General features: G+C 43.5%; 1 protein-coding gene across 1 annotated transcript in view; it reads left to right on the forward strand.

Annotated features, from left to right (window-relative positions):
• The window catches only part of LOC138758899 (calreticulin-like), a 31,304-nt gene that overhangs the window by 967 nt on the left and 16,395 nt on the right, over positions 1–13,942 (forward strand). Inside the window, exons 2-4 of the mRNA XM_069928473.1 lie at positions 5,621–5,722; positions 8,854–9,057; positions 12,491–12,585. Coding sequence (XP_069784574.1) covers positions 5,621–5,722; positions 8,854–9,057; positions 12,491–12,585 — 401 coding nt within the window. The remainder of the gene's footprint in view (positions 1–5,620; positions 5,723–8,853; positions 9,058–12,490; positions 12,586–13,942) is intronic.

Consider the following 13,942-nt stretch of genomic DNA (forward strand, 5'->3'; position numbering starts at 1 on the left):
TCTGCCGGCGCATGATCTGTGTCCATGGACCTGAACGCGGCTAAAGAATTGCTGGTGGAGGAGTGGTCAGTCACCTTTTCGGCTCTGAACCCTTTATCAAGACTACAGAGTGGGGGGGGGGGAAGGAGGAGGGAGGGCCCACCACTAGAAAGGTTGTGGGGGGGAGGAGGGAGGGCCCACCACTAGAAAGGTTGTGGGGGGGGGAGGGAGGGGGAGGGTGGGGGGAGGGAGGGGGGGGGAGGGGGGGAGGAGGGAGGGTGGGGGGGGGAGGGGGGGAGGAGGGGGGGGGAGGGGGGGAGGAGGGAGGGTGGGGGGGGAGGAGGGAGGGTGGGGGGGGAGGAGGGAGGGTGGGGGGGGGAGGAGGGAGGGTGGGGGGGGGAGGGGGGGGTGGGGTGGGGGGGAGGAGGGGGAGGAGGGAGGGGGAGGAGGGGGGGGAGGGGGGGGAGGAGGGGGGTGGAGGAGGGGAGGGTGGGGGGGGGAGGTGGGGAGGGAGGGGTGGGGTGGAGGAGTGGGGGGAGGGAGAGGGTGGGGGGGAGGGAGGGGAGGGGGGTGGGGGGGGAGGGAGGGGTGGGGTGGGGGGGGAGGAGGGTGGGGTGGGGGGGGAGGGGGGGTGGGGGGGGGGGTGGGGGGTGGGGGGGGAGGGAGGGAGGGAGGGTCACCACTAGAAAGGTTGTGGGGGGGAGGAGGGAGGGTCCACCACTAGAAAGGTTGTGGGGGGGAGGAGGGAGGGCCCACCACTAGAAAGGTTGTGGGGGGGAGGAGGGAGGGCCCACCACTAGAAAGGTTGTGGGGGGGGGAGGGAGGGCCACCACTAGAAAGGTTGTGGGGGGGGAGGGAGGGCCACCACTAGAAAGGTTGTGGGGGGGGAGGGAGGGGGGGGGGAGGGAGGGAGGGAGGGAGGGCCACCACTAGAAAGGTTGTGGGGGGGGAGGGAGGGAGGGAGGGAGGGCCACCACTAGAAAGGTTGTGGGGGGGAGGGGGGGAGGGAGGGAGGGAGGGAGGGCCACCACTAGAAAGGTTGTGGGGGGGGGAGGGAGGGAGGGCCACCACTAGAAAGGTTGTGGGGGGGGGGAGGGAGGGAGGGCCACCACTAGAAAGGTTGTGGGGGGGAGGGAGGGAGGGCCACCACTAGAAAGGTTGTGGGGGGGAGGGAGGGAGGGCCACCACTAGAAAGGTTGTGGGGGGGAGGAGGGAGGGCCCACCACTAGAAAGGTTGTGGGGGAGGGAGGGAGGGAGGGAGGGAGGGAGGGCCACCACTAGAAAGGTTGTGGGGGGGAGGGAGGGAGGGCCACCACTAGAAAGGTTGTGGGGGGAGGAGGGAGGGCCCACCACTAGAAAGGTTGTGGGGGGGAGGAGGGAGGGCCCACCACTAGAAAGGTTGTGGGGGGGAGGAGGGAGGAGGGAGGGCCCACCACTAGAAAGGTTGTGGGGGGGGGAGGGAGGGCCACCACTAGAAAGGTTGTGGGGGGAGGAGGGAGGGCCACCACTAGAAAGGTTGTGGGGGGGGGAGGGAGGGCCACCACTAGAAAGGTTGTGGGGGGGGAGGGAGGGCCACCACTAGAAAGGTTGTTGGGGGGGGGGGAGGGAGGGCCACCACTAGAAAGGTTGTGGGGGGGGAGGGAGGGCCACCACTAGAAAGGTTGTGGGGGGGGAGGGATGGCCACCACTAGAAAGGTTGTGGGGGGGGGAAGGAGGAGGGAAGGCCCACCACTAGAAAGGTTGTGGGGGGGGGGGGTGTGGAGACAGGATAAAATAAAGTAGAGAAAGAGAGGCCAAACTTAAATGAAGAAAAACAGGTAGTATTCCTCCTGGACAGCCTCAAATCTAACCATGAACATTGATGTTTCTAATTTTAGGCAACCCCCTTCTCCAAGTGGTTCCCCAAAGGGTCTTCCTTTATTTACTCACCTGTTTCTGAAGTGAAATTGCCAAAACATTCCTCCAAAAACTTTTTCCTGGTCTAACAAGAGACAATGTTACCATGTTTTGACCGGCACAATTGATTGTAGGGCTGTGTACCTTTTGAAAGGCACAAATATGAAACAGGCAGTGGATCGCTCTGATGTGACCATTGTATTTTTCACACTGGTTTAATTTTTGCGTGTGTTTTGTCTTGAATAAAGGACCAAAAATCATTCTTCGATTCTACTCAAAGAAAAATCACATTTATATTACATCTTATAACTTCAGGATATATCATGGTCTTTAATGCCAGGTGGGCAAAAGCATATATTGGCAACAATTTGATGACTACCTTACAGCACTGACTATCTGAAGGAAATAAAATATCAGATTAATTTTGCTGAGTAAAACCATTTTATCAATCTCACTTCATCCATTGATCCACAATCATATCTCTGACAGTGCAGCAATGTCAGAAATTTAGAAGCCATTGGCTGCAATATCCTGAGATCTGAAAAATTAAACGGGAACAGAGTAAAATATTAAGGTATTTTGTAGGAGCATAATATAATAAAAACACACCGAAATGCTGGAGGAACTCAGCTGGTCTTTCAGCATCCATAGGAGACAAAGATCTATTGCGGACATTTTGGGCCTGAGCCAGCATTTCAGTGTGTTACTAAAATCAGCATCTGCAGACTTTCATGTTTCACAACATAACATGATATGTCATCTGCTAAGAGAAATACAAGCACAGTAAACAAGATGGTTCATGACATAGACAAGTAAATCTCCAAGCCTTCACCTTGAATTAATAAAATCCTGGTTGATCCTTGACTATTGTCAGTAATCCCTTCTTGCATGTGTTCACATCTGCAGAGTTTGTGATACTCCTTTGTTCCCTAGAGCCCCAAATCAATGGGAAATGGGTTAAAGAAACATTTAAAAGAGGGATAGAGGTTTAGAAAGGAATTTCAGACATTAGGGCCCAGATGGCCGATGTTATATCTTCAAGCGTGAAGAACTATTTCTGAGCAAGTAGTGAACATTGACTGCAGGGATTCCCAAGGATCACTGGATTGGAGGAATTAAATGCAAGTTCAGGGAAGGAAGAATTTTGAGCTGAAGATGAGTTGTTACAATGGGGATAATAAGGGTTATTTCACAAAGAGTAGGACCTGAAATGAGAATTCTGGCATTAAGGTTTTTAGATGAAATAAAATTTATTAAAGGTGGGGAAAAAAGTATTAATATGATCAATGGAGCACTACAATAAATCAGTGTCGAGGTAACAAAGGCACTGATGAGGAAGTGATGGAGTTGGAGAAGATGGGGCAACACGGTTGGCATAGCAGTTAGCACAACGCCTTTTTAGCATCAGCAATTGGGACCAGGGTTGAATCCCACACTGTAAGGAGTTTGTATGTTCTTCCTGTGTCCATATGGGTTTTCCCCAGGGGCATCGGTTTCATCCCACTGGTCAAAAAGTACCGGAGGTGTAAATTAATTGGGTGTAAATTGGGCAGCACAGACTCATGGACTTAAACAGCCTATTATTGTATTGTTTTTGTCTAAATCTAAATGGTTATGGTGATAGCCCAATCTTGAGTGGGGGAAAAAAAACCTGATAGCATTGCAAAATATCTGTTTAAACTTGGAAAAGGAGACTTTTGGTCTTCCCATTATTTAAATGTCACAAATTTCAATTAGACCATAAAACATGGGAGCAGAAATAAAATATTCAGTCCTTTGAGTCTGTCTCATCACTCAATCATGGCTGATCCATTGTCCCCACTCAGCCCCACTGCCTGGCCTTTGAAGCCCTGGCTAATCCAGAACCTATCAATCTTTGCCTAAAATACACTCAAAAACCTGGCCTCCACAGCTGTCTGTGGCAACAAATTCCACAGATTTACCACTCTCCAGCTGAAGAAATTCCAATGCATCTCTGTTCTAAGCAGACACCCTTCAATTCTGAAGTTGTGCCCTCTTGTCTTAGACTCTCCCACAATGGGAAATGACCTTTCTACATCCATTCTGTCCATGCCTTCAACATTTGAAAACTTTCAATGAAATTCCCCCTCATTCTCCTAAATTCCAACGACTGCAGGCCAAGAGCTGTCAAATACTTTCATTCCTGGAATCATCATTGTGAACACCCTCTCCAATTTCAGCACGTCCTGTCTTAAATGAGGAGCCCAAAACTGCTCCCAATACTCCAGTGCCTTATAAAGCCTCAACACCACATCCCTGCTCTTGTCTTCTATTCCCCTTGAAGTGAACGCCAGCATTGCATTTACCTTCTTCACCACTGACTTAACATGCAAGTTTACCTTCAGACAAGGATTCCCAGGTCCATTTTACATCTGGGTATTTTCAATTTTCTCCCCATTTAAAAAATATAATATGCCCATTTATTTTTTTCTACTGAAGGTCATAACTGTACATTTTATGACATTATATTTCATTTGCCACTTCTCTGCCCATTCTCCTAATCTGTTTAAGTCTTTCTGCAGCCTTCCTGTTTCTTCAATACTACCTGCTCCTCCACCTACCTTTGTATCCTCTGCAAACTTGGCCACAAGGCTGTTTTTTCCATAATTCAACTAACATAAATACACCATAAAAAAAGAAGTGGCCCCAACACTGCTTGCAACCAATTAGAATATGATCCCTGCATTCCAGCTCTCCTTCCTGCCAATCAGACAATGCTCTACCTATGCTAGTATGTTTCCTATTATACTGTGGGCTCTTGCTATGTAGCATCATGTGAGGCACTTTGTCAAAGGCCTTCTGAAAATCCAAACACACAACATCCATTGCATTTCCCTTATTCAGCCTGCTTGTCGCTTCTTCAAAGAATTCCATTAGGTTTGTCAAACAGGATTTTCACCTCAAGCAAACTTTGACCTATTTGGTCATGTGACTCCAAGTCAGTGGTTCTCAATCTTTTTCTTTCCACTCACATCCCTCTTTAAATAATCCCTATGCCATCGGGGCTCTGTGATAACTAAGGGACTGCTTAAGGTGGTATAGGGGTGGAAAGAAAAAGGTTGAAAACCTCTGTTTTAATTGTATCTCATTGACTCATTATGTGCACAGTTTCGTAACTCCAAAAGGGAATGGGCCAATGAATTTTCTCAAGTAAAATATTTCAATAACAATTGGGTCTAGAGCAGTGATTTTTTTAAATTAACGATTTTTTTTTCTTAACAAGTCATAAGATACTTTCAGTGAAAGTGCAAGGAGTTTAAAAAAAATATTTTAACTAAAAAAAATCAAAGGATAACAATTAATCTTGTAAGTAGGTATCACTTTCCTGATATCTCTGCCTCTAACATTTTTAGTACACACAGACATTAAATGTCACATGATTTTATATGAAGAACACTTTTTGTCCAGTGTCCTGAATGATGTCTCTCAGCTCTCATGTAGAAGGTTCATTGCCTCCTTGCTCTTTGTGAGTCAAGATTAATGGAAAAATGTTGCCACGTTCCCTACATTACAATAGTAACAGATGTTTTTTGAAGGTAAAGCACTCTAAGATATCCTGAAGTTGGTCTGTATCAACCCAAGTCTTGCTTTAAATAATTACCTGAGTGGGTGGGACTTTTGAATAAAAGGAATTGATCTAAATTTATTAGATTGGTGGAAATTGTCAATGTAAGAGAACAACAAGGGAATTAAATGTTATTGATGATTACATGTCTAATTTCAGATGCCTGGGAGAGCCGATGGATTGAATCCAAATATAAATCAGACTATGGCAAATTCAAATTGACAGCTGGAAAATTTTTTGGTGATCCAGAAGAAAACAAAGGTGAGTTACGATAGAGGCAGAAATTTGGAGAGGAGTATTCAAGCTTTCTCCACTGTTCCCTAAAATCTGTTAATTTCATCATGGTTTAAGCTCCAATTTCTTGCCTGCTCTACAGGACTCGCGTCTCCTGCAGAATAAAAATCTGCCTATTTAAGACATGATACATTCACCTCCACAGCCCTCATCACCCTCTAAGAGAATAAGTTTGTCATCTTTATCTTAGATCGTGATCCCTCTTGTGAGTCTATGTGCCCTATTTCTAGGTTCCCTCGTGAGAGGAATCATTCTTGCAGCACCCCTGCTTTTCAAGCCCCATTACAATCTTGTGTTTCTCCTTTCGTTCTTTTAAATTGCAATGAGTAAAGGTTTAACCTTTCTTTATAATTCAACAGAAATCAACTGAGTGAACCTTCGATGAGCAACACACAAAATGCTGGAGGAACTCAGCAGGTCAAGCAGCATTTTGTGCGTTGCTCCAGTTTTCCAAAATGTGCAATCTCTTTCGTGAACCTTCTGTGAACCGTCTCCATTGTAAGTGCCTGGTTGGCACAGATGATTTGGGCTGAAGGGCTGGTTTCCATGCTGCATAATTCTATGTCTCTCTCCTTTTTTAAAAAAGACCAAAACTGCAAACAGGTCTTTAGGTGGTTTGTCCAACTTCCAGGATGGTTGAAGCAAGACTTCCTACTTCTAAACTCCTTTCACTTTGTAGTCAAGGCCAACATTCCATTTATACTTCTAATTTATTTTTTTGGATGTACATGCTAATATATTTCCTGCTATCACTGCATTCTGTAGTTTCTCTCACTCAAACAATATTCTACTCTAACTTTTTCCTACCCAGTTGATTTCCCCAGCTGTATCCCATCCTTTAAATTTTTACCCAGTTACCTAGACATCTGCATCCTCTTCCTATGCAACATGCAGGTGTGAAACCTCTTGCTTTTTCTAACCTGTGTGTCATCAGTAAATTTGACTCCAATGCACTTGGTCCCCATATCAAAGTTATGGTAGAAACACCGTAAAGAGTCGGTGCCGAACTAATCTCTGTGGCATGAACAAGTTGCAATTTTTCAAAGAAATTTTTTTTTTGTCAGACAATATTGTAACCATGTCAATGTTCAGTGCCCAAGAGCAGAGTTAGCTGCATCGACAACTATCACTCCGTTACATTCACGTTCCCTGTGATGAAATGTTTTGAGAGGTTGACAGAATGAACACATAGCTAAAGGTCTGGACCCATAGCAATTCAGCTTCTGTCACAGTCGCTCCACAGCAGACACAATATCACTAGCTCTCCACTCAGCTCTGGATCATTTAGACAACAGCAACACGTATATCAGACGACTCTTCATAGACTACAGCTTAGCCTTCAACACCATTATTCCCCCAGTGCTGGTCAACATGGTCCAAAATCTGGACTGCTGCACCCCTCTCTGCAACTGGATCCTTGCCTTCCTCATCTGAAGACCACAGTCGGTACGAATTGGAAACGTCTCCTCCTCACTGACATTCAACACAGGTGCACCTCAAGGATGTGTGCTTCACCCACTGCTCTACTCACTCTACACCTGTGACTCTGTGGCCAGACACAATTCAAATTCAATCTGTAAATATGCCAATGACACCATGATTGTTGGCAGAATCACAGACAGCAATGAGGAAGCCTACAGGAGGGAGCTAGATCAGCTAGTTGAGTGGTGTCACAGAACAATTTTGCCTCAACATTAGCAAAATCAAGGAGATGATTGTGAACTTAAGGAGGAAATCAGAAAATGAACCAGTCCTCAACAAGGACTCAGCAGTTGAGAAGGTCAAGAACTACAAATGCCTGGGTGTGAACATCTCTGAGAATCTGTCCTGATGTCTCCATGTTGATGCAATTACGAGGAAGGCTTGCCAGCGTGAGGAGATTTGTATGTCACCAAAAACTCTTGAACTTCTACACGTGTACTGTGGAGAGCAGTCTGGTTGCAACACTATTTCGTAAGGAGGTGTTCAGGGCACGACAAAAACCTCCAGAGGGTTGTAAACTCAGCCTGTGACATCATTGGCACCAATCTTCACTTCGTGGAGGATGTCTACAAGAAGCAGTATCTTAAGAAAGCAGCCTCTATCCTTGTGATAGTACAGATCTATCACCAATGTACATAGTGAATATAGTTACTGTATCTAGACTGTGCTTACAGCGATTGGCTGAGAGCTAAGCCACGCCTATTGTCTGGGCCTTAAAGGGTTGTGTCCCTAGCCAGGTCGGATCATTCCGGACTGGTCACCTGTGAAGAGCTCCTGTCTTTTGCTAATAAAAGTCTTGGTTTGGATCAACAAGTCTTTGGTTCTTTCGACGAGCTCTACAATCCTCAAGAACTCCAGACCACCCAGGCCATGCCCTCTTCACCCTGCTACCATCGGGAAAAAGGTACAGGAGCCTGAAGCGAGCACAAGGACAGCTTCTTCCCCTTTGCCGAATGATCAATGAACCTCAGACACTTACTCACTTTGTCTTTTTCTTTTTCCTGTATTTTTAAAATTTATTTTGAAATTGGTTTGTAGAAATGTTTGCACTGTGTTGCTGGCGCAAAGCAACAGATTTCATGACGTGTTCATTGTTCATGACAATAATTTCTGATTCTGTAATACCTCCATTGTCATGAACTCTTATTTGTTCAGGAACCTGCTCTATCCCTGTCCCCTACCCACCACCTTCCTCCACCATGTTTTCCATATAGCAGCTTGTATGATCTTGAAAGGATATAGGCTGGTTCTTTGCCTGGAGTAGTACTGTTCATGTGTGTTATTAACGTGCCTGGCATTATGTTGATGGATATTGAAGTTAAATTGTTAAACTGAAATTGGTTGTTTATCTTGTTAATGGTGCCAGACATAAATGTGCATGGAGCCTCCCTGTAATGTAGTACTGTAAAATATCAACAGGAGGATTTAAATTCACTGCATCTCCGTTTGTCACCCTTTGCAAGTGCAAGTGTGTGTGTGATGTCACGTGCTGACATTCACTCCAACAGCTTAGGTTGTTGCTTGTACTGGTATCAATCCCTGTTCATCATATATCAATGTAATTTTTTTTATATATAGGTCCACTGATTGATTCATGACAATTTAAATTTTTGCAGGTATTCAGACTAGTCAGGATGCTAAATTTTATGCCCGATCTGCCAAATTTGAGCCGTTTAGCAATGAGGGGAAAACCCTTGTTATTCAGTTCACTGTGAAACATGAGCAGAAGATTGACTGCGGTGGAGGTTACATTAAACTCTTTCCTGCAGACGTGGATCAAGAAGCCATTCATGGAGAAACCGAGTATTATCTCATGTTTGGTGAGTTCACTGAAGCTTTTGGAAAATTGGTGAAACCTGGTTACAGGAGGGACAGGACTGGCAACTAAATATTCCAGAATACAAATGTTTTCGATGTGATAGAACAGGGGGTAAAAAAGGGGGAGGAATTGCTCTGCTTGTTAAGGAGGACATTACTGCCGTGAGGTGGCAGGATGGTTTGGAGGGATCATCCAGTGAAGCTGTATGGGTGGAATTGAGGGGTGGAGGAGGCATGAGGGCACTAATAGGAGTGTATTATAGACCACCAAATGGGCCAAGAAAATTGGAAGAACAAATTTGTAAGGAGATAGCATATATGTGTAATAAACATAAGGTAGTGATCATGGGAGATTTTAACTTCCCTCATATTGATTGGGATACCCATACAGTGAGAGGGCTGGATGGGCTAGAGTTTGTCAAATGTATACAAGATAGTTTTCTTAATCAATACGTAGAGGAACCGACTCGGGATGGTGTAATACTGGATCTCCTGTTAGGGAACGAGATAGGTCAGGTGTCTGAGGTTAATGTTGGAGAACAAATTGGGTCTAGTGATCACAACTCTATTAGTTTTAGGGAAGAGCAAAGAAGGGTCTAAATGGGGTTCTGGATTGGAGAAGAGCAAATTTCGAAGGAATAAGAATGGATTTGGGGAGTATTGAGTGGGACATGATTTTTTTCAGGAAAGGATGTAAATGAAAAATGGAGAATATTCAAAGAATAAATCTTGAGAGTACAGAGTAGATATGTCCCAGTGAGGATCAAAAGAAAGGCTGGAAGTCATAGGGAGCCTTGGTTTTCGAGGAATATTAGAAATTTGGTTAGGAGAAAGAGGGAGGTGTACAAGAGGTATAAACAGCAGGGTAATGAGAAATTGAAAGGGGACTACAAGGAGTGTAGAAAAGAATTAGAAAGGCCAAAAAGAGGCACAAAGAGGCTTTGGCAGGCAGACTAAGAATAAATCCGAAGGGTTTCTATAGGTACATTAAAAGTAAAAGATTAGTGATGGATAGAATTGGACCCCTTGTAGATAGGGAGGGTCGGCTATGTGAAAAGTCAGAGGAGATGGGGGAAATTTTAAATTATTTATTTTCCTTGGTATTCACTAGGGAAAAAAATATTGTACCAGTTGAAGTAAAGAAAAATAGTGGGGAGGTCATGAATCATATGAGGATAACCGAGGAGGTAGTGATGGCAGTGTTAAAAAAGATAAAGGTGGATAAATCTCCGGGTCCGGACAATGTATTCCCAAGGACACTCAGGGAGACTAGTGTACAGATAGTGGGGCCATTAACAGAGATATTTAGGATGTTACTGGTCATGGGGGTAGTGCCAGAGGATTGGAGGGCGGCTCATGTGGTTCCACTGTTTAAGAAAGGGTCCAAATGTAAGCCTGGAAATTATAGACCTGTGAGTCTGACGTCTGTGGTGGGTAAGTTGATGGAAAGTGTTCTGAGGGATGGCATTTACAAATATTTGGAAGAACAGGGATTGATAGGTGGTAGTCAGCATGGTTTTATCAGGGGTAGATAATGCTTAACAAACCTTATAGAGTTTTTTGAGGGGGTTACAAAAAAGATTGATGAAGGGAAGGCTGTGGATGTTGTATATTTAAGTAAAGCTTTTGAGAAAGTTCCCCACAGGAGGTTAGGAAAAAAGGTGGAGGCATTAGGTATAAATAAGGAGGTAGTGAAATGGATTCAGCAATGGTTAGATGGGAGGTGTCAGAGAGTAGTGGTAGAAAATTGTTTGTCAAATTGGAGGCCGGTGACTAGTGGAGTTCCTCAGGGATCGGTCCTGGGTCCACTATTGTTTGTTATATATATTAACGATCTGGAAGAAGGGGTGGTGAATTGGATAAGTAAGTTTGCAGATGATACAAAGATTGGTGGTATTGTGGACAGTGAGGAAGATTGCCGTAGCTTAAAAAGAGATATTGGAAAGCTAGAGGAGTGGACTGAGAAATGGCTGATGGAATTTAATACGGATAAGTGTAAAGTGTTGCATTTTGGAAAGGCAAATCTAAATAGGTGATTGAATGGTAGACAATTGAGGAGTGCAGAGCAACAAAGGGATTTAGGAGTTATGGTAAATAGTACCCTCAAAGCAGATACTCAGGTAGATAGAGTGGTGAAGAAGGCATTTGGAATGTTGGCCTTCATAAATCGAAGTATTGAATTCAAGAGTTGGGATGTTATGATGAAATTGTACAAAGCATTGGTGAGGCCACATTTGGAATACTGTGTGCAGTTTTGATCACCAAATTATAGGAAGGATATAAACAAAATAGAGAGAGTGCAGAGAAGGTTTATGAGAATGTTGACAGGATGTCAGGGTTTGAGTTACAGAGAAAGCTTGAGCAGCCTGGGGATTTTTCCTCTAGAGCGTAGAAGATTGAGGGGGGATTTGATGGAGGTGTTCAAGATTTTAAAAGGGACAGAGAGTCAACGTGGATAGGCTTTTTCAATTAAAATTGGGGGGATATTCAAACCAGAGGCCATGGTTTGAGATTGAAGGGGGAAAATTATAAGGGGAACATGAGGGGAAATTTCTTCATGCAAAGGGTGGTTGGGATGTGGAATAAGCTTCCGGCGGAGGTGGTTGAAGCAGGGACGTTATTTACATTTAAAGAAAGACTGGATAATTACATGGAGGGGAGAGGATTGGAGGGGTATGGACCAGGTGCTGGTCAGTGGGACTAAGAGGGTGGGGATTTGTTCCGGCATGGACTAGTAGGGCCAAACTGGCCTGTTCTGTGCTGTATATGGTTATGTCAAAATACTCCATGGAGATAGATGGAAATAGAAAAATACTGGACAGGCAGCATCTGTCGATAGGCATGGGAGGCGTGGGGGTAGAGAGAGTGAGAGAGAGATTGGTTTTTCTTTCTTGGTAAATATTGTCTGACTTGAGTATTTCCAGCATTTTATATTTGAATTTTAGATTTACCTCTCCCATTGTGTTTCAATCATCTGGTTAATAGCTCCAGCACTCTTTATGCCACACCATTAATTGGATTTTAGTGCTAGATTGGACTTGTTTGGTACTTTATGCCCCTGAACATTTCCAAAGCACTATAAATTCAATGAACCAATAATGAGGGCAGCAAGGTTGTGGTGTAATGGTTAGTACAACGCTATTACAGCACCAGTGACCCAGTGTCCTCCGGGTACTATGGTTTCATCCCACGTTTCAACGTTGCACAGGGTTTGTGGATTAATTGGTCACATGGGTGTGTTTGGGTGGCATGGGTTTGTGGGATGGAAAGGCCTGTTATCGTGCTGTATCTCTAAATTAAAAATTATTCTTGCATATGCATATTTATGGACAGTGAGGTTTCATGAACAGATTCTCTGACGAATGTGGATAGAGCATTTTTTTTAAAGCAATAGCCAAATTGAACCTGAATTTGTCTGTTTACATGTTGTCCTAGGCCCTGATATCTGTGGATATACAACCAAGAAAGTCCATGTAATTTTAAATTACAAAGGCAAAAACCATCTCATTAAGAAAGATATTAAATGTAAGGTAGGTACTAATTAAAAATCATAACATTACATCAGTTTACCATTGACAAGGATTCGCAGCAATCCTCCTTCAGTCAGGGTGGCTTCTCTTCCACTATCTTCAATGCATTGCTTACTGACATCACTCCATTTCTCACACATCATTCCTTGTCACATCTATTATTTTGTATTTATTGTCTCTTTTTAATTCAATAAAATGTATTATTGTAGTTTTTTTAGTTATTTTTGTCATTTTTAAAAAAGAAAATACCCGTTCATGTGCAATGTCAAAATTTGGTGCACATGTAGAATGTATATGACAATAAACTCATTATCTCATCTCAAACTTACCTTACTACTCGCCATTAAGCTGCAAAAAGAAAATAAATAAATTGAAATCTGAATGATCCTATTATGCTTTCATGTGGCCAAGATATAGGGACCTTTTTGCATTCAAATTGGTCATGCCCTAAGGTGAGATCCTTCTGGGAAGATTTGGAGAGTCTGCTGGAACAGCTATTCTCTTTTTTTAATTAAAGATTTTCAATGAACATGGAGTTACAAATCAAACAAAATCAAAGAAACATCACAGATAGATAGAGTAAAATTCTAAATCCAAACACATTATCACAGTTATCAAATTCTGCACTATTTATAAATACAAAATTACACACCATGCCGATCCTTAAATAAGTAGGACACAGAAAAAAAGAAGAGAAAAAAAGACCCCCTTCTCCCCAAAGAAAAGGAAAAAAGAAAAAGGGGTAATTCTCCAATATGATGTGACAAACTGTTTTCTAAAAGCATTAAATACATACAGATGCAACATTACGCGATTCATCCAGACCTTACTTCCTCCCTTAAGGGATAAATATCTTGACGTAGACATCGTTAGGGATACTGGAAATTGTGGTATTGGAGACCAGAGGTTCGTCAGAGGTTAATACGGATACAGGTTCCTTATTCTTAAAAAACATGTTGTAACAATTTCTGAGGTTGTAAGTAATCTTCTCCAGGGGAACACATCTATACATTTCTGATTCCACCAGGTCAGACTCAGTTGGGAATCAGATTTCCAAGTAATGGCTATGCATTTCCTGGACACCGCTAAAGCGAGTTTAACAAATTTCAATTGCTATTTCGACAGCCTCATTTTGGGTCTTATATCTGCTAATTTCCCAAATAAAAACAATTCTGGCACTTGAGAGTATCAAAGTCTGGAAATTTGTTCTAGGACATTCCCCAAATTTTCCCAGAAGGGTTACCCCTTGGGGCATGACCAGGTTGAATGCAAAAAGGTCCCTATATCTTGACCAAATTGAAAACCTAAATTGGCAAATTCAGTTTCAATTTATTTAATTTCTGCGGTATAGGTACAG

The sequence above is a fragment of the Narcine bancroftii genome, chromosome 3 (assembly GCF_036971445.1).
Source record: "Narcine bancroftii isolate sNarBan1 chromosome 3, sNarBan1.hap1, whole genome shotgun sequence".
NCBI classification, from domain to species: domain Eukaryota; kingdom Metazoa; phylum Chordata; class Chondrichthyes; order Torpediniformes; family Narcinidae; genus Narcine; species Narcine bancroftii.